The sequence below is a fragment of the Gavia stellata genome, chromosome 38, assembly GCF_030936135.1.
Source record: "Gavia stellata isolate bGavSte3 chromosome 38, bGavSte3.hap2, whole genome shotgun sequence".
In the NCBI taxonomy this organism is placed as follows: Eukaryota; Metazoa; Chordata; class Aves; order Gaviiformes; family Gaviidae; genus Gavia; species Gavia stellata.
The window spans coordinates 1049793-1068729 of NC_082631.1; the positions used below are offsets into that span (position 1 = coordinate 1049793).

Genomic DNA, 18937 nt, shown 5'->3' on the forward strand with positions numbered 1-18937 from the left:
CGCCGACCGGCTTTTTCGGGTGATGTTTGGCGTGCCGGTGGTGACGACGGTTAACTGATTGATGCCAAACTGTTCCCAGGTCACTTGAGGGAAGCCCCTTCCCCTCTCATGATGCATTCCCCACAGATGCCGCAGTTCCAGGGTTTGGTCCACCAGTCGCCACCTCAACAAACTATCCAGCCAAAAAAACAGGTAAAAAGGAAAGCAGAGCACCCAACCGCGGGGGTCCCGACCGCCGGGGACCATCGTCTTCCCACCACCGGCTTGGGAGCAAGCGCCGAAAGCCCAGGGGCCGTCGGCCAGCGGTTTGCATCGGGAAATTTGGGATGAGGGAAGGGAATCGCCGAACGTTTCTTGACCCTTTTTTTCCCATGGCAGGAGATGAGAGCCGCCTCCGTCGTCCAATCTCAACCCATGGTGGTGAAGGAGGAGAAGATGCATTCGCCCGTCATCCGTAACGAGACCTTCAGTCCCCCGTTGCGGCAAGATCCGCCGAAACACCCGGAGAGCATCAAACCGCCCGCGCACATCCCGCAACGTGAGTCCGGGGAGACGCCGGTTCAGATGTCACCCCAGTTTCGGTGGCTGAGACCCCCATCACCCCCTGTTTTGGTGGTGGAGACCCCATCACCCACCAATTTCGGTGGCGGAGACCCCAACACCCTCCAATTTCGGTGCTGGAGACCCTCATTGCCCCCGATTTCGGTGGCTGAGACCCCATAACCCCCCAGTTTTGGTGGTTGAGACCCCCATCAGCCCTCATTTTGGTGGCTGAGACCCCAACACCCTCCAATTTCGGTACTGGAGACCCCCATCGCCCCCAATTTCGGTGGCTGAGACCCCATCACCCCCCATTTTGGTGGCTGAGACCCCAACACCCTCCAATTTCGGTGCTGGAGACCCCCATCGCCCCCAATTTCGGTGGCTGAGACCCCATCACCCCCTGTTTTGGTGGCTGAGACCCTATCACCCCCCATTTTGGTGGCTGAGACCCCAACACCCTCCAATTTCGGTGCTGGAGACCCCCATCGCCCCCAATTTCGGTGGCTGAGACCCCATAACCCCCCAGTTTTGGTGGTTGAGACCCCCATCAGCCCTCATTTTGGTGGCTGAGACCCCAACACCCTCCAATTTCGGTGCTGGAGACCCCCATCGCCCCCAATTTCGGTGGCGGACCCCTCATCACCCCCCATTTCAGTGGCTTAGACCCCCATCACCCCCCCATTTTGGTGGGCTCCTGGGGGACCCCCACAACCTCTGACAGGAGCTGCGGGTTTTTAGGGACGGAGATGAAACCCATGGAGGGGGGACGACCCGTCATCAGACCCCCGGAGCAAAACCCCCCACCGCCAGGAGTGCAGGAGAAAGATCGGCAGAAACAGGAGCCGAAAACACCCGTCGCCCCCAAAAAGGTAACGTAATTTGGCAAAAATTGGGGGAAAAAACCTCCCAAAATTCAGAATCAAACCTCCCAGAATGAAGCAGGACGGTGTCAGTCGCCTGGATTTTGGTGTAGGGCCAAGATTTGATGTGTTCCACCTCCAAATTTCCCATTTTGGAGGTGGAAAGCGCCCAACGGAGGTTGGAGAGGTGGAGATGGGACCCCACCAAGCTGAGGGACGGGATACCATCCAGAGGGACCCGTGAGAACCTCCTGAGAGAACCTCTTGAGGTTCTACAAGGCCAAGCGCGAGGTCCTGCTCCTGGGTCGGTATCGGTACGGGTTGGGGGAGGAAGGGATGGAGAAGCAGCCCCGTGGAGAAGGATTTGAGGATGTTGGTGGACGGAAAATTGGACGTGAGCCGGCGATGTGCATTCGCAGCCTGGAAAGCCAACCGTATCCTGGGCTGTATGGGAAGAAGCGTGGCCAGCGGGTCGAGGGAGGTCGTGCTCCCCCTCGGCTCTCCTGAGAGCCCACCCGGAGTTCTGCATCCAGCTCTGGGGTCTTCGGGACAAGAAGGACATGGACCTGTTGGAGTGGATCTAGAGGAGGCCGTGAAGATGATCCAAGAGCTGGAGCACCTCTCCGATGAGGACAGGCTGGGAGAGTTGGGGTTCTTCAGCCTGGAGAAGGCTCCGGGGTGACCTTCTGGTGGCCTTTTCGCTTATAAAGTGGTTTATAAGAAAGATGGAGAAAGACTTTTGACCAAGACCTGTAGGACGATGGTCTTAAACTGGGAGAGGGTAGGTTTAGACTGGACCTAGGGAGGACATTTTTTACGCTGAGGATGGTGAGACGCTGACACAGGTTGCCCGGAGAGGTGGTAGATGCTCCATCCCTGGAGATTTTCAAGGTCCGGCGTGATGGGGCTCTGAGCAACCTGATGGAGGTGAAGATGTCCCTGCTTGTTGTAGGGGTGTTGGACTAAATGACCTCAAAAGGTCCCTTCCAACCCAAACCATCCTGTGATGGGAAGCGTGGATGGAAAATGTGAGGTGCTGGAGGAGCCGGTCCCGTTCCCAGCATTCCCAGGAAGGCGTCGGAGCCACCCACTTGGTTTTTGGGGGAGGAGATGCTGCCCGATGTTGGTCCACCACCTCCTCCTCCGGCGGCCTCCAGCCCCGGGGAACCAAAAGGTGTTTCCCCGCATGACGCGGCGCTGGGGAATGGCAGCAGCGGGATGGGCGTATGCCGGATTGGCTTCCCCTCCCCGGCTCGGCTCTCCCTAATCCCCCTGTCCTTCTCTCCGTAGGACCTGAAAATCAAGAACATGGGTTCGTGGGCGAGCTTGGTCCAGAAACATCCCACCACTCCGTCCTCCACGGCAAAGTCCTCCAGCGACAGCTTCGAGCAGTTCAAGAGGGCGGCGCGGGAGAAGGAGGAGCGGGAGAAGGCGCTGAAGGCTCAGGCGGAGCAGGTGGAAAGGGAGAAGGAGCGGCTGAGGCGGGAGCAGGAGAGGATGAGGTGAGGCCACCGCCACCACCATCACCACCATCACCACCACATTACCACCACCACAACCACCATCACCACCACCATTACCACCACCACATCACCACCACCACAACCACCATCACCACCACCACATCATCACTACCACCGCCACCACAACCACCACCACAGCCACCACATCACCACCGCCACCATCACCACCATCACCACAACCATCGGCATCACCACCTCAACCACCACAACCACCACCGGCACCACCACCATCACCATCACCACCACAACCACCATCACCACCACCATATCACAACCACCACCATCACCACCACCATATCACAACCACCACCATCACCACCACCACATCACCACCACCATCACCACCACCACATCACAACCACCACCATCACCACCACCACATCACAACCACCACCATCACCACCACCACTACCACAACCACCATCACCACCACCATCACCACCGCCACATCACCACCACCACTACCACAACCACTGCAACCGTCACCACCACCATCACCACCACAACCACCATCACCACCACAACCACCACCATCACCACCACCACATCACAACCACCACCATCACCACCACCACATCACAACCACCACCATCACCACCACCACTACCACAACCACTACAACCATCACCACCACCACGGTGAAGGCATTTTGGGGCGTCCCCACCTTGGCCCAGGGTGCGGGGAGATGCATGCTCTTGTGGCACAATCTGCGCCGGCCCATGGCATGATCCGATTTATGGCGCAAATCCGATCTCGTGGCATGAATCTGATGTCATGGTATAAAATGGATCCGATCTCATGGCACGATCTGCACTGATCTCATCTGTGGCACGATCCAATCTCATGGTACAAATCCGATCCGATCTGTTGTATGATTCAATCTTGTGGCATGAATCCGGTCTGATCCATGGCATGATCTGATCTCGTGGTACAGATCTGATCCGGTCCATGGCACGATCCAGTCTCCTGGCATGAATCCAATCTAGTGGCATAAAACTGATCTGATCTGTGGCATGATCCGATCTCGTGGCACAAATCCGATCCGACGCGCGGCACAGTCTGCGCTGATCTGATCGTGGCACGATCTGCTCTCATGGCACAAAGCCAACCCAATCTCACGGCACCAATCTGATCCAATCCGTGGCAAGGTCCTGTCTTGTGGGATGAATCTGATCCGATCTCGTGGCGCAGATCTGTGCCAGTCTGATCCGTGGCACAATGCGACTTCGTGGCACAAATCTGATCCCACCTTGTGGCATGAATCCAGTCTCGTGGCACGAATCTGATTCGATCTCGTGGCGCGATCTGATCTCATGGCACAAATCTGATAAAATCTCATGGCACGATCTGATCTCATGGCGCAAATCTGATCTGATCTCGTGGCACAAACCCAATCTCGTGGCACGAATCTGATCCGATCTCGTGGCACAAACCCAATCTCATGGCACAAATCTGATCCGATCTCGTGGTGCGATCTGATCTCACGGCGCAAATCTGATCCGATCTCGTGGCACGATCTGATCTCATGGCGCAAATCTGATCCAATCTCGTGGCACGATCTGATCTCATGGCACAAATCTGATAAAATCTCATGGCACGATCTGATCTCATGGCGCAAATCTGATCTGATCTCGTGGCACAAACCCAATCTCGTGGCACGAATCTGATCCGATCTCGTGGCGCGATCTGATCTCATGGCACAAATCTGATCCGATCTCGTGGTGCGATCTTATCTCACGGCGCAAATCTGATCCGATCTCGTGGCGCGATCTGATCTCATGGCACAAATCTGATCCGATCTCGTGGCACGATCTGATCTCATGGCGCAAATCTGATCCGATCTCGTGGCACGATCTGATCTCATGGCACAAATCTGATAAAATCTCATGGCACGATCTGATCTCATGGCGCAAATCTGATCTGATCTCGTGGCACAAACCCGATCTCATGGCACAAATCTGATCCGATCTTGTGGCGCGATCTGATCTCATGGCAAATCTGATCCGATCTCGTGGCACAAACCCAATCTCATGGCACAAATCTGATCCGATCTCGTGGCACAGTCTGCACCGATCTGATCTCATGGCATGATCTGATCTCATGGCACAAATCTGATCCGATCTCGTGGCACAAACCCGATCTCATGGCACAAATCTGATCCGATCTCGTGGCACAAACCCGATCTCATGGCACAAATCTGATCCGATCTCGTGGCACGGTCTGCACCGATCTGATCCGTGGCACGATCTGATCTCGTGGCGCAAATCTGATCTGATCTCATGGCCCAAACCCAATCTCATGGCACAAATCCTCGCCGGGAGCTCTGATCCCCCGCCACGCCGTGCCCCGGCGCACCAAAACCAGACCGCTCGGCGCCAGAGACGCCCGTCCCCCGGCCGTTACGCCATTTACCCCGTGTCGGTGCCGCCGCGGCGGGAAGCAAACCGGGGAGCAAACCGGGGAGCAAACCTCGCCATGGGGAGGGATGGGGCGGGGGCGTTGCACGAGTTACCCGGCGCCTGACGGCATCTCCCGGCGTTTTTTTGGCAGGAGCCGGGAGGACGAGGACGCCATGGAGCAGGCGCGCCGGGTGCACGAGGAGGTGCGGCGGCGCCAGGAGCAGCAGCAGCAGCAGCAACAGCAGCAGCAGCAGCAGCAGCAAGTGTCGGCGGCGGCAGCGGCGGCGGCAGCGGCGGCGCCCCAAGCCCAGAGCTCGCAGCCCCAATCCTCCCAATCCATGTTGGATCAGCAGCGGGAGATGGCCAGGAAGCGGGAGCAGGAACGGAGGCGCCGGGAAGCGGTGAGTTGGGAAGCCGGGGCGGCTCCTGCCCTGAAATCGCCGGGGATGCTGAAAAATCCCTGGGGATGCTAAAAAAAAAAAATCTCCTGGGAAGGCAAAAAATCCCTGGGGAAGCCAAAAAAAAATTCCCAAGGATTCTAAAAATATCTCTGGGGAAGCAGAAAAAAACCTCGGAGATGCCCAAAAATCCGTGGGGAAACTGGAAAATCTCCGGGGATGCAGCAAAGTTCCTGGGGACGTTGAAAAATCCCCAGGGATGCTGAAAAATGCTCGTGAATGCCGAAAAAAATCTCCAGGGATGTCAAAATATCCCTGGGGATGCTGAAAAATCCCTGGGGATGCTGAAAAATCCCCGGAGAAGCCAAAAAAATCCCCAGGGATGCTGAAAAATGCTCGGGAATGCTGAAGAATCTCCAGGGATGTCAAAATATCCCTGGGGATGCTGAAAAATCCCTGGGGATGCCAAAAAATCCCCAGAGAAGCCGAAAAAATCCACAGGGATGCTGAAAAATCCCTGGGAATGCCAAAAAATTCCTGGGGATGCTGAAAAATCCCCTAGGAAGGCAAACACCCCACCCCACCCCAGGAAGCCAAAAAATGCCCAGGGATGCTATAAAATCCTCAGGGATGCGGAAAAATCCCTGGGGACACTGAAAAATCCCTGGGGAAGCCAGAAAATCCCTGGGAATGCTGAAAAAATGCCAGGGGACACCAAGAAATCCCTGGGGATGCCAAAAAATCCTTGGGGATGCTGAAAAATCCCTGGTGAAGCCCCAGAATCCCTGGAGACACCAAAAAAAAATGATGAAGATGCCAAAAAAAAACCCTGGGAATGCTGAAAAATCCCTGGGAATGCCAAAAAATCCTTGGGGAAGCCAGAAAAAGCCTGGGGACGCTGTAACATCCCTAGGGAAGCCAAAAAATCATCAGAGTTGCCCAAAAATCCCTGGAGATGCCGAAAAATCTTTGGGAACGCCAAAAAAAAAATCCCTGAGGATGGCAAAAAAAATCCCTGGGGATGCCGAAAAATCCCCAGGGATGCCAAAAAAACCCCAGAGATGCCGAAAAATTTGCGGAGACACCGAAGAAAAGTCCTTGGGGGTGACGAAAAATCCCTGGGGATGCCAAAAAAAATCCCAGGAATGCTGAAAAAATCCTGTGATTACAAATAAAAAAATCCTGGGAATGCTAAAAAAATCTTGGTAATGCTGAAAAAATCCTGGGAATGCAAAAAAAAAAATCCTGCGAATGCCAAAATAAGTCCCAGGAATGCTGAAAAAATCCTGGGAATGCCCCCAAAAAATCCTGGGAATGCTGAAAAAGTCCTGGGAATGCCCAAAAAAAGTCCTGGGAATGCCCAAAAGAAGTCCTGGGAATGCTGAAAAAGTCCTGGGAATGCCAAAAAAATTTCCTGGGAATGCTGAAAAAATCCCGGGAATGCCAAAAAAAATCCTGCGACTGCCAGAACAATCCAGGGAATGCTGAAAAACTTCTGGGAATGCTGAAGGAGTCCTGGGAATGCCCCAAAAAAGTCCTGGGAATGCTGAAAAAGTCCTGAGAATGCTGAAAAAGTCCTGGGAATGCCAAAAGAAATGTTGGGAATGCCAAAACAGTCCTGGGAATGCTGAAAAACTCCTGAGAATGCTGAAGAAGTCCTGGGAATGTCCCCCCCCCCAAAATCCCGGGAATGCCAAAAAAGATCCCGGGACTGCGGGAAGAAAAAAAAATCCCGGGAATGCCGAACCAATCCCGGGAATACCGCTCAGCCCCATTTTTTTTTCCTCTTCTTGCAGATGGCGGCGACGATCGACATGAATTTCCAGAGCGATTTACTGGCGATCTTCGAAGAAAACCTTTTCTGAGGGCGTCCGGCCCCGCCCGGCCCCGCCCGGCCCCGCCCGGCCCCGCCCGGCCCCGCCCGGCTCCGCCCGGTTTGACTCTTGCAAAAAAACCAAGACGGAAAGAAAAGAAAAGAAAAGAAAAAAAAAAAAATCTCCTTTTTTTTTCCCCCCTCCCCCGGCAACGAAAAAAAAAAAAAGCTTCGGACTCTCCGTTAAGTGTTAAAAAAAAAAAATAATCCGGGATCGGGATCGTCCGGCATGTACCGACGGGCGCCGGGATCGGCGGGCTCTGCCTTACCCCTCCCCCCCCGGGACTTTCCGGATTTTTTTTCCTCATTTTTCCTTGGTTTTGTTCTTTTTTTTGTTTGTTTGGTTGGTTTTTTTTTTCCCCTCCCCCCCCCCCCTTCTTCTTTTTCACACCGACAAAAAAAAAAAAAAGGCAATTCCGAACCCAAATCCCAGCGGAAAAACAAAACAAAACCCCAACTCGATCCGGACGCGGAACCGCCGGGAAAAGGTGCCCCTCCCCCCCCCCCCCGCCCCGTTACTCACTGTATATTCTGGAATTTAATTTTTTTTTTTTTTTTTTTGGTGGGTTTTGGCTTTTTTTCACCTATTTTGGGGGGTTCGGGGGAGGGGCGGCGGCGCGGCGGGGGAGGGTCCAGGAACTGTGGGGGGGGGGAGGGGGTTTTGGGGGGCCTCTCCGGAGAAAATTTGGCGGTCGGGAGATGGGGGGAGGGGCGGGGGAGCCGCTGGGCAATGGGGGGGCGGGGGAGGGGCGGCTGGGGAGGGGGGAGGGGCACTGGGGGGGAGGGGACCCGTGTCTCCGGGGCCGCTCTGCTCCCGGCTCCTCGTCGCCTCCTTTTTTCCCTAATTTTTAAATTTGCCCTCATTTTTTTCCGAATTTTTTCTCCTTTTTTCTCCTTTTTTCTCCTTTTTTCTCCTTTTTTTCCCATTTTTTCTCTTTTTTTTTCTCATTTTTTCTCATTTTTTGTCTTTTTTTCTCTTTTTTTCTCTTTTTTCTCTTTTTTCCTCATTTTTTTCTCATTTTTTTCTCATTTTTTTCTCATTTTTCTCATTTTTTCTCCTTTTTTTCTCATTTTTTCTCATTTTTTCTCATTTTTTTCTTTTTATCATTTTTTCTATTTTTTCTCATTTTTTCTCATTTTTTCCTCCTTTTTTCTCCTTTTTTCTATTTTTTCTCATTTTTTCTTTTTCTCTTTTTTCCTCATTTTTTCTCATTTTTTTCTTTTTTCTCATTTTTTTCTCTATTTTCTTTTTTCTCTTTTTTCTCAACTTTTATTTTTTCCTTTTTTCTCCTATATTTTTTCTTTTCTCCTTAATTTTCTCCTTTTTTCTTCTTGTTTCCTCCTTTATTTCTCTTTTTGATTTTTTTTTCTAATTTTTCACTTTTTTCTCCATTTTTCTCCATTTTTTCTCCTTTTTTCTCCTTTTTTCTCCTTTTTTCTCCTTTTTTCTCCTTTTTTCTCCTTTTTTCTCCTTTTTTCTCCTTTTTTTCTCCTTTTTTTCTCCTTTCTTCTCCTTTCTTCTCTCCTTTTTTCTCCTTTCCCCCCTTTTTTCTTCTTTTTGCCCCTTTTCCCCCCTTTGTTTTTCCCCTCCCCCCCCCCCCCCAGCACAGCCCACCCTCCCTTACCCCTCCCCCACCCCCATTGATCCTGGTTTGGGCTCCCCCCCTCCCCCCCCCACCGATACTCCCCCTTTTCAACCATTTTCTCCCTTTTTACCCCCCAAAAGCCGCCGGTTTCTTATTTTTATTATAATTATTCCCCTCCCCCGCTTTCCTTGGGTTGATTTTTTTAAAAAAAAAAAAAACAAAAACAACAAAAAAAATTTAAATTTTCTTTTTTTTTTTTTCCCCCATTTTAAAAATCTTGCGAAATCTCCAGGTTTCCCGAGCGGGGGTGGGGGCGGACGCTCCTCCCCCTCCCCCCCCTTAATTTTATTATTGTTGTTATTATTATTATTATTATTATTATTTTCTGGTCTCCTTCCCACTCGGTGCCATAGCTCCTCCCCCCTCCGCCCCTCCCCCGTTCCCAGCGGGATCCGCTCCGGAGCCGTCGGTCGGTTTTTTCCTCTCTTCCCGTGAAATCGCCGTTGGGTCTGTGCCGATCATGGAATAAACGCAGCTCTTTTGGTTTTTTAAAAAAAATCGCCGCTTTTTGCCCCATTTCTTCGACCCCCACCCCCCTCCCCCACCCCTCCCCCATCCCGGAGCGGGGACCCCGCTGCCCCGGGGTGGGGGAGGGGAGGGGGAAGACCCCCAGCGTGGGGGAGGGGGGGGGAAGTTGGGAGAGGCGGGAGGGGTGTCCTATCATTGGGGCACCCATGGGTGCTGCGGGTGCCCATCCCCCGCTCCCCCAGGGTGGGGGAGGGGAGGGCGGCGGCTCCCGGGGCTCTCCCCGCCCCCGCTGGAGGCGTCGCCGGTTGTAAGGGGGACTTCGGTGTCGAGATGCCGCGATTGGACGGAGTTCCTTGGGAATTTGGGGGAATTGGGGAATTCCCGGTGCTGAGTCGGGAAAAAAAAAAAAAATGGGAACGTCGAAAACGGCCGTTGAAAAGGCCAAAAAAAAACTGTGTCCGAAAATTTCCTACCGCCGCCGGGAGGCGGATTGGGAAAGGCGCCGCTTTTTTTCCCCTTTTCACGTGAAAACGGAAAATTTCCCTTCGGAAAAAGAGACGAAATTTGTGGTTTTCAGAGAAATTCGCCATCGGAAACGGTCGTTTGCGGATTTGGGGTGAGATTTGGGGGGCACTTGGGGGTAAGAAGTTCCCCCGGATCCCACAGAATTTGGGTGGTGAAGGAGGAGGAGCCGCTGCTCAAATTATGAATTTTGCATAAATTAGCGTGAATTAGCATAAATTTGCCTACATTTGCATAAATTAACGTGGCGTTATGAGTCGGTGGCTCTGAAGGCAGTGGCGGGGGGGGGAGGGGCCCCAGTGCTGTTTGCGGGGTGGGGGTGGGGGTGGGGTACGGTCCCATCGACCCCTCCCCCCCCCAGTGGTGGGGTGGTGATGGGGGGAGGGGCGGCAAAAAGGGGGGGGAGGGGTTTAAAAGGGGGGGGAGGGGGGAAAAAAGGAGGGGGAGGGGAAAAAGGGGAAAAGAGGCCAAAAAAAGGGGGGAAGGAAAAAAAAGGTGGGGAAAAGAAGAAAAAGGGAAAAAAGAAACAAAAACAGAAAAAAGACTCAAAAAAGGGTAAAAAAGGGGAAAAGGGAAAAAAGGTCGGAAAAGGGTCAAAAAAAGGGAGAAAAGGGTCGAAAAAGGGAGAAAAGGGTCAAAAAAGAAAAAAGGGGAAAGGGAAAAAAGGAAAAGGGTCAAAAAGAGAAAAAAGGGTCAAAAAGGGAAAAAAGGGTCAAAAAGGAGAAAAGGGGAAAAAGGAAAAAATGGGGAAGGGGAAAAAAGGGAAAAAAGGGTCAAAAAAAGGAGAAAAGGTCAAAAAGGAAAAAAGGGTCAAAAAAGGAAAAAAGGGGAAAGGAAAAAGGAAAAAAGGGAAAAAGGTCAAAAAGGAAAAAGGGTCGAAAAAAGGGAGGAAAGGGGAAAAAGGAAAAAAGGGGGAAGGGGAAAAAAGAGAAAAAGGGTCAAAAAAGGTCAAAAAAGGGAAAAAAGGAAAAAGGGTCAAAAAGGGAAAAAAGGGAAAAAGGGGGAAAACGAAAAATGGAAAAAAGGGTGAAAAAAGGGTCAAAAAGGGAAACAGGGGGAAAAAGGCAAAAGGAAAAAAGGGGAAAAGGGTCAAAAAAGGGGAAAAAGGGTCAAAAAAGGAAAAAAGGGAAAAGGCAAAAAGGAAAAAAAGGGGGAAAGGGATAAAAAGGGCAAAAAAAGGGGAAAAAGGGGGAAAAGGGAAAAAGGAAAAGAAAGGGGGGAGGGGAAAAAGAGGGGAAAAGGGAAAAAAAGGTGGGGAAAAGGAAGAAAAAGGGGAAAAAAGAATCAAAAAAGGGTAAAAAAGGGGAAAAGGGAAGAAAAGGGCCAAAAAAGGCAAAAAGGAAAAAAAAGGAAAAGGGGAAAAAGGGGGGAGGAAAAAAAGGAAAGGAAAAAAAAGTCAAAAGGGGGGAAAAAAGGCCCAAAAAGGCCCCAAAAAAGGCGAAAAAGGCGAATTAAGGAAAAGGCAAAAGCGCAGAATGCGGCAAATGGAAAAAAAAGGCAAAAAGACCAAAAAAAATTTAAAAAAAGGGGAAAAGGCCAAAAAAGGGAAAAAAGGCCAAAAAAAGGGGGAAAAGGGCAAAAAAAGGGCACAACCCCCCAGTTCGCCCTCCCCCCCGGCACCGCCCGTCCCGCGGTGGGGGATGGGCCAGAGGGGGCGGGGCCCCCTCCGCCCCTCCCCCACGTCACCGCCCCCGCGCGGCCCTTCCCCTCCCCCCCCCTCCGCGCTCCATTGGCTGCTGCCCGCGCGGCCCCGCCCCCCCCTTTTCCCCGCCCCCGCGCCCGGCGCTGACCAATGGGCGGGAGGGGGCGGGCGGGGGCGCGGCCGAGCTCGGGCGGGCGGAGGAAGCGGCGCGAGAAGGTCGGGGGGGGGAGGGGGAGGGGGAGGGGGGTGGTGACAGGGACCCCCCCGTGTCGCGACAGCCCTGTGACAGGGAGACCCCCCCCGGTGACAGGGACACCCCTCCCCCCCCCCCTTGGTGACAGGGACACCCCCTCCCCCCCCCTTGGTGACAGGACACCCCCCCGGTGACAGGGACACCCCAATGTCGGGACACCCCCCAGTGACTGGTGACAGGGACACCCCCTCCCCCCCCTGGTGACAGGGACACCCCCCCGGTGACAGGGACACCCCAATGTCGGGACACCCCAGTGACTGGTGACAGGGACACCCCCACCCCACCCCACCCTTGGTGACAGGGACACCCCGGTGACAGGGACACCCCCCCCCGGTGACAGGGACACCCCAGTGTCGGGACACCCAGTGACTGGTGACAGGACACCCTGGTGTCGGGACACCCCCGGTGACAGGGACACCCCCCCGGTGACAGGGACACCCCTGGTGACAGGGACACCCTCCCCCGGTGACAGGACACCCCAATGTCGGGACACCCCGGTGACTGGTGACAGGGACACCCCCCCCGGTGACAGGGACACCCGGTGACAGGGACACCCTCCCCGGTGACAGGGACACCCAATGTCGGGACACCCCAGGGACTGGTGACAGGGACACCCCCCCGGTGACAGGGACACCCCCGGTGTCGGACACCCCTGGTGACTGGTGACAGGGACACCCCCCCCATGTCGTGGACACCCCGGTGACAGGGACACCCCCCTGGTGACAGGGACACCCCGGTGTCGGGACACCCCGGTGACAGGGACTCACCCCCCCGGTGACAGGGACACCCCAATGTTGTGACATCCCGGTGACAGGGACACACCCCCCCCGGTGACAGGGACACCCCAATGTTGTGACATCCGGTGACAGGGACACACCCCCCCCGGTGACAGGGACACCCAATGTCGGACACCCCCAGTGACTGGTGACAGGGACACCCCCACCCCACCCCCCCCTTGGTGACAGGGACACCCCGGTGACAGGGACACCCCCCCCGGTGACAGGGACACCCAATGTCGGGACACCCAGTGACTGGTGACAGGGACACCCCCCCATGTCGTGACACCCCGGTGACAGGGACACCCCCCTGGTGACAGGGACACCCCAATGTGTGACACCCCGGTGACTGGTGACAGGGACACCCTGGTGTCGGACACCCCTGGTGACAGGGACACCCCCCCCCGGTGACAGGGACACCCCAATGTTGTGACATCCCGGTGACAGGGACACCCCCCCCCCCGGTGACAGGACACCCCAATGTCGCGACACCCGGTGACTGGTGACAGGGACACCCCCCCCCCCGGTGACAGGGACACCCCAATGTTGTGACATCCCGGTGACAGGGACACCCCCCCCCCCGGTGACAGGGACACCCCAATGTCGTGACACCCTGGTGACAGGGACACCCCAATGTCGGGACACCCCAGTGACAGGGACACCGCCATGACGGGGACACCCCCATGATGGGGACACCCAGTGTTGGGACACCCCGGTGACAGGGACACTGTGGTCACGGGTCCCCCCTGGGTGACAGGACCCGCTGTGACAGGGACACCCCCATGATGGGACCCCCCCCCCGGGTCAGGACACCCCGTGACAGGGACACCCAGTGACAGGGACACCCCGGTGACAGGGACACCCCCGGTGATGGGACACCCCGGTGACAGGGACACCCAGTGACAGGGACACCCAGTGACAGGGACACCCGGTGATGGGACACCCTGGTGACAGGGACACCCCAGTGACAGGGACACCCAGTGACAGGGACACCCCTGTGATGGGACACCCTGGTGACAGGGACACCCCAGTGACAGGGACCCCCAGTGACAGGGACACCCCGGTGATGGGACACCCTGGTGACAGGGACACCCTGGTGACGAGGACACCCCAGGGTCAGGACACCCCGGTGACAGGGACCCCCAGTGACAGGAACACCCCGGTGACAAGGACACCCCAGTGACAAGGACAACCCCAGTGCCCAGACACCCCGGTGATGGGCACCCCGGTGACAGGGACACCCAGTGACAGGGACCCCCAGTGACAGGGACACCCCAGTGACAGGACACCCCCAGGGTCAGGACACCCCGGTGACAGGGACACCCCGGGTGACACGGACCCCTCCCCAGTGACATGAACCCCCCCGTGATGGGACCCCGGTGCCGGGGCCACCTCAGGGGCTGGGACATGCTGGTGACAGGGACACTCGGGTAAACAGGGTCCACCCCGGTGACGTGGCACCCCGGGGATGGGACATGGCGGTGGCAGGGCCACCCCTGGTGATGGTGACACCCTGATGGTGACATAGGGCAGCCTGGTGACACACCACCCAGGATGGGCCACCATGGTGACGGGGACACCTGGTGACATCACAACCTGGTGACACGGCCACCAAGGTCATGGGACACCCTGGGGACAGGGCCACCCCAGTGATGGAGCCACCCTGGGGATGGGACACCCTGGTGACAGCCCACCTTGGTGACATGGCCACCATGGCGATGGGGACACCAGGTGCCATCGCATGCTGGTGACACAGCCACCAAGGGGATGGACACCCTGGTGACAGCCCACCTTGGTGACACGGCCACCATGGGACACCAGGTGCCATCGCATCCTGGTGACACGGCCACCAAGGGGACGGGACACCCTGGTGACAGCCCACCTCAGTGACACGGCCACCATGGCGATGGGGACACCTGGTGCCATCGCATCCTGGTGACATGGCCACCAAGGGGATGGGACACCCTGGTGACATGGCCACCTCGGTGACATGGCACCATGGGGATGGATCACCATGGTGATGGGGACACCTGGTGCCATCGCATCCTGGTGACACGGCCACCAAGGGGATGGGACACCCTGGTGACAGCCCACCTTGGTGACACGGCCACCATGGCGATGGGGACACCAGGTGCCATCGCATCCTGTGACATGGCCACCAAGGGGATGGGACACCCTGGTGACATCCCACCTTGGTGACATGGCCACCATGGCGATGGGGACACCAGGTGCCATCGCATCCTGGTGACATGGCCACCAAGGGGATGGGACACCCTGGTGACATCCCACCTTGGTGACATGGCCACCATGGTGATGGGGACACCTGGTGCCATCGCATCCTGGTGACACGGCCACCCTGGGATGGGACACCCTGGTGACAGCCCACCTTGGTGACACGGCCACCATGGCGATGGGGACACCAGGTGCCATCGCATCCTGGTGACATGGCCACCAAGGGATGGGACACCCTGGTGACATGGCCACCTCAGTGACATGGTACCATGGGATGGGTCACCATGGTGATGGGGACACCTGGTGACATCGCAACCTGGTGACACGGCCACCAAGGGGATGGGACACCCTGGGGACAGGGCCACCCCAGTGATGGGGCCACCCTGGGGACGGACACCCTGGTGACAGCCCACCTTGGTGACACGGCCACCATGGGGACACCAGGTGCCATCGCATCCTGGTGACACGGCCACCAAGGGGACAGGACACCCCAGTGCCAGGGCCACCTTGGTGACACAGTGTGTCCCCCCCCAGGTGACACGTGTCCCCCCCTGCCATGCTCCTGTCCCTCTGCACGCTGCTGCTGGCCCCCACCCGCCTGCTGCTGGCCCTGTGGCGCCTGGTGGCCCGGCTGGGGGTGACGGTGGCCGCGGTGGCCGCGGGGGTGGCCTACGGCCTGTGGGACTGGGGGTGCTGCTACGGAGGGGACCCCGAGGGACATTCCGGTGGCGGGTGAGGGACCGCCCCCCCCCGGTTTGGCCGATGGCACTTTTGGGGAGCACCGATACCTCACCTCAAGGTGGGGGGGGGGGGACACAACTTGGGGGGGGGGGGTTTGGGGTCTCGGGGGGGACTTGGGGGTCAGGGAGACTATTGGGGGTCTTGAGGGGGTCTTGGGGGGGGGGTTGGGGTGTTTTGAGGGATCGGGGGGTCCTGGGGGGGGGTCGGGGGGGTTTTGGGGGGTCTTGGAGGGACCTGATAGGACTTGGGGGGGTTTGGGGGGTCCTGAGAGTTCTGGGGGTCCTGGGGGGGGGAGTTGGGGGTGTTGGGGGGGTCTGGGGAGGATTTGGGGGGTCTTGGAGGGACCTGATAGGACCTGGGGGGTTTGGGGGGTCCTGAGAGTTCTGGGGTCCCTGGGGGGGGGAGTTGGGGGGTGTTGGGGGGTCTGGGGAGGATTTGGGGGGTCTTGGAGGGACCTGATAGGACTTGGGGGGTTTGGGGGGTCCTGAGAGTTCTGGGGTCCCTGGGGGGGGAGTTGGGGGGTGTTGGGGGGGTCTGGGGAGGATTTGGGGGGGTCTTGGAGGGACCTGATAGGACTTGGGGGGTTTGGGGGGTCCTGAGAGTTCTGGGGGTCCTGGGGGGGGGGAGTTGGGGGGTGTTGGGGGGGTCTGGGGAGGATTTGGGGGGGTCTTGGAGGGACCTGATAGGACCTGGGGGGGTTTGGGGGGGTCCTGAGAGTTCTGGGGTCCCTGGGGGGGGGGAGTTAGGGGTGTTGGGGGGTCTGGGGAGGATTTGGGGGGTCTTGGAGGGACCTGATAGGACCTGGGGGGTTTGGGGGGTCCTGAGAGTTCTGGGGGTCCCTGGGGGGGGGAGTTGGGGGTGTGTTGGGGGGTCTGGGGAGGATTTGGGGGGGTCTTGGAGGACCTGATAGACTTGGGGGGTTTGGGGGGGTCCTGAGAGTTCTGGGGTCCCTGGGGGGGGGGAGTTGGGGGGTGTTGGGGGGGTCTGGGGAGGATTTGGGGGGGGTCTTGGAGGGACCTGATAGGACTTGGGGGGTTTGGGGGGTCCTGAGAGTTCTGGGGTCCCTGGGGGGGGGGAGTTGGGGGGTGTTGGGAGGGTCTGGGGAGGATTTGGGGGGGTCTTGGAGGGACCTGATAGGACTTGGGGGGTTTGGGGGGTCCTGAGAGTTCTGGGGGTCCCGGGGGGGGGGAGTTGGGGGGTGTTGGGGGGGTCTGGGGAGGATTTGGGGGGTCTTGGAGGGACCTGATAGGACTTGGGGGGGTTTGGGGGGGTCCTGAGAGTTCTGGGGGTCCCTGGGGGGGGGGGGAGTTGGGGGGTGTTGGGGGGGTCTGGGAGGATTTGGGGGGGGTCTTGGAGGGACCTGATAGGACTTGGGGGGTTTGGGGGGGTCCTGAGAGTTCTGGGGGTCCCTGGGGGGGGGGAGTTGGGGGGTGTTGGGGGGTCTGGGGAGGATTTGGGGGGGTCTTGGAGGGACCTGATAGGACTTGGGGGGGTTTGGGGGGGTCCTGAGAGTTCTGGGGGTCCCTGGGGGGGGGAGTTGGGGGGTGTTGGGGGGGGTCTGGGGAGGATTTGGGGGGGTCTTGGAGGGACCTGATAGGACTTGGGGGGGTTTGGGGGGGTCCTGAGAGTTCTGGGGGTCCCTGGGGGGGGGAGTTGGGGGTGTTGGGGGGGGTCTGGGAGGATTTGGGGGGGTCTTGGAGGGACCTGATAGGACTTGGGGGGGTTTGGGGGGTCCTGAGAGTTCTGGGGGTCCTGGGGGGGGGAGTTGGGGGTGTTGGGGGGGTCTGGGGAGGATTTGGGGGGGTCTTGGAGGGTCCTGGAGGTCCTGGGAGGGTCTTGGGGTGCTTTTGGGGGGGGGGTGTTGGTGGGTTGAGGGGGCTTGGGAGGTTTGGGGGGGCCTGGGGGTCCGGGGGGGGGGCTTGGGGGACACAGGGGGGATTTTGGGGGTTCTGGGGGGGGGTATTGGGGGTCAAGGGGGGTTTGGGGGGGTCTTGGGGGTTGGGGGGACTGAGGGGGGGTTTGGGGGGGCAGTGGGGAATTGGGGTGTGGGGTGGGGGGGACTTGGGGGCTGGGGGGGGGGCAAGCTGCTCAAGGGGGGGACCTGCTGGTGGGACAACTTGGGGGGCTCCATGTGATCTGTGGGGACAGGGGGGGGCGGGTTTGGGGGTGCGGGAGTTATGGGTGGGGGGGGGGGTTGGTTTTGGGGTGGGGGCACCCCAGTGACACCCCCCCACCCCCCCCCCCCCCGCAGGAGTCGGGGGTTGCGGCTCCACTATGTCACCCGCGGTCCCACCACGGCTCCGTTGATGCTGCTCCTCCACGGCTTCCCCCAAAACTGGTGGGTGCCACCAAGGGTGGGGGTGACACTAAGTGCCACCACCCCCCTCCTTCAGCTCCGGTGTCACCACCATCATCATCCTCATCGTCATCTTCTTCCTCCCAGGTTCTGCTGGAGGTATCTGCTGCAGGAATTTGGCACCCGGTACCGGGTGGTGGCTTTGGATCTTCGGGGTTACGGAGCTTCCGAAAAGCCACCGGGCAAGGACAGCTACCGGCTGGAGGTCCTCCTGGAGGACATCCGCCAGGTCATCGAGATCTTGGGGACACCCAACGGACACCCTGAGGTGACGGAGGCCACCGGTGCCACCGCGCGTCACCCAAATGCATCTTGGTGGGACATGATTGGGGTGGACTTCTGGCCTGGGAGGTGGCCGCCAGCCACCCGGCCATGGTGGAGAAGTTGGTCATCATGGGTGCTCCTCACCGGGGCGTCATGGCAGGTAACGGGGGTGGCTTCTTGGGGACAGGGTGGGGCACCCGGGGCTGGGTGGGGTCATTGGGTGGTATCTCTTGTGGCTGTGCTGTGGATGGGTGCTGGTTCTCGTGGAGGTGCTGTGGGGTTCCACCTTGTGCCGTGGCACAGCTCTTCATGGTTGTGAGGTGCCACCGTGGTGCCACCGGGTGCCATCTGTCATGGCCGTGTCATTGGGTGCCCTCTGCAATGGTCATGCCGTCGGGTGCCATTTCGTGGTCATGCCATTGGGTGCCATCCCTCCTGGCA

At 57.7% G+C, this 18937-nt stretch overlaps 1 protein-coding gene across 1 annotated transcript in view; it reads left to right on the plus strand.

Annotated features, from left to right (window-relative positions):
• Nucleotides 1-7588, plus strand: part of BRD4 (bromodomain containing 4) — a 48858-nt gene extending 41270 nt beyond the window's left edge. Inside the window, exons 14-19 of the mRNA XM_059833094.1 lie at nt 80-192; nt 379-538; nt 1282-1412; nt 2694-2905; nt 5477-5726; nt 7520-7588. Of these exons, the coding sequence (XP_059689077.1) occupies nt 80-192; nt 379-538; nt 1282-1412; nt 2694-2905; nt 5477-5726; nt 7520-7588 (935 nt within the window). The remainder of the gene's footprint in view (nt 1-79; nt 193-378; nt 539-1281; nt 1413-2693; nt 2906-5476; nt 5727-7519) is intronic.
• The last annotated feature ends 11349 nt before the right edge of the window (nt 7589-18937 follow it).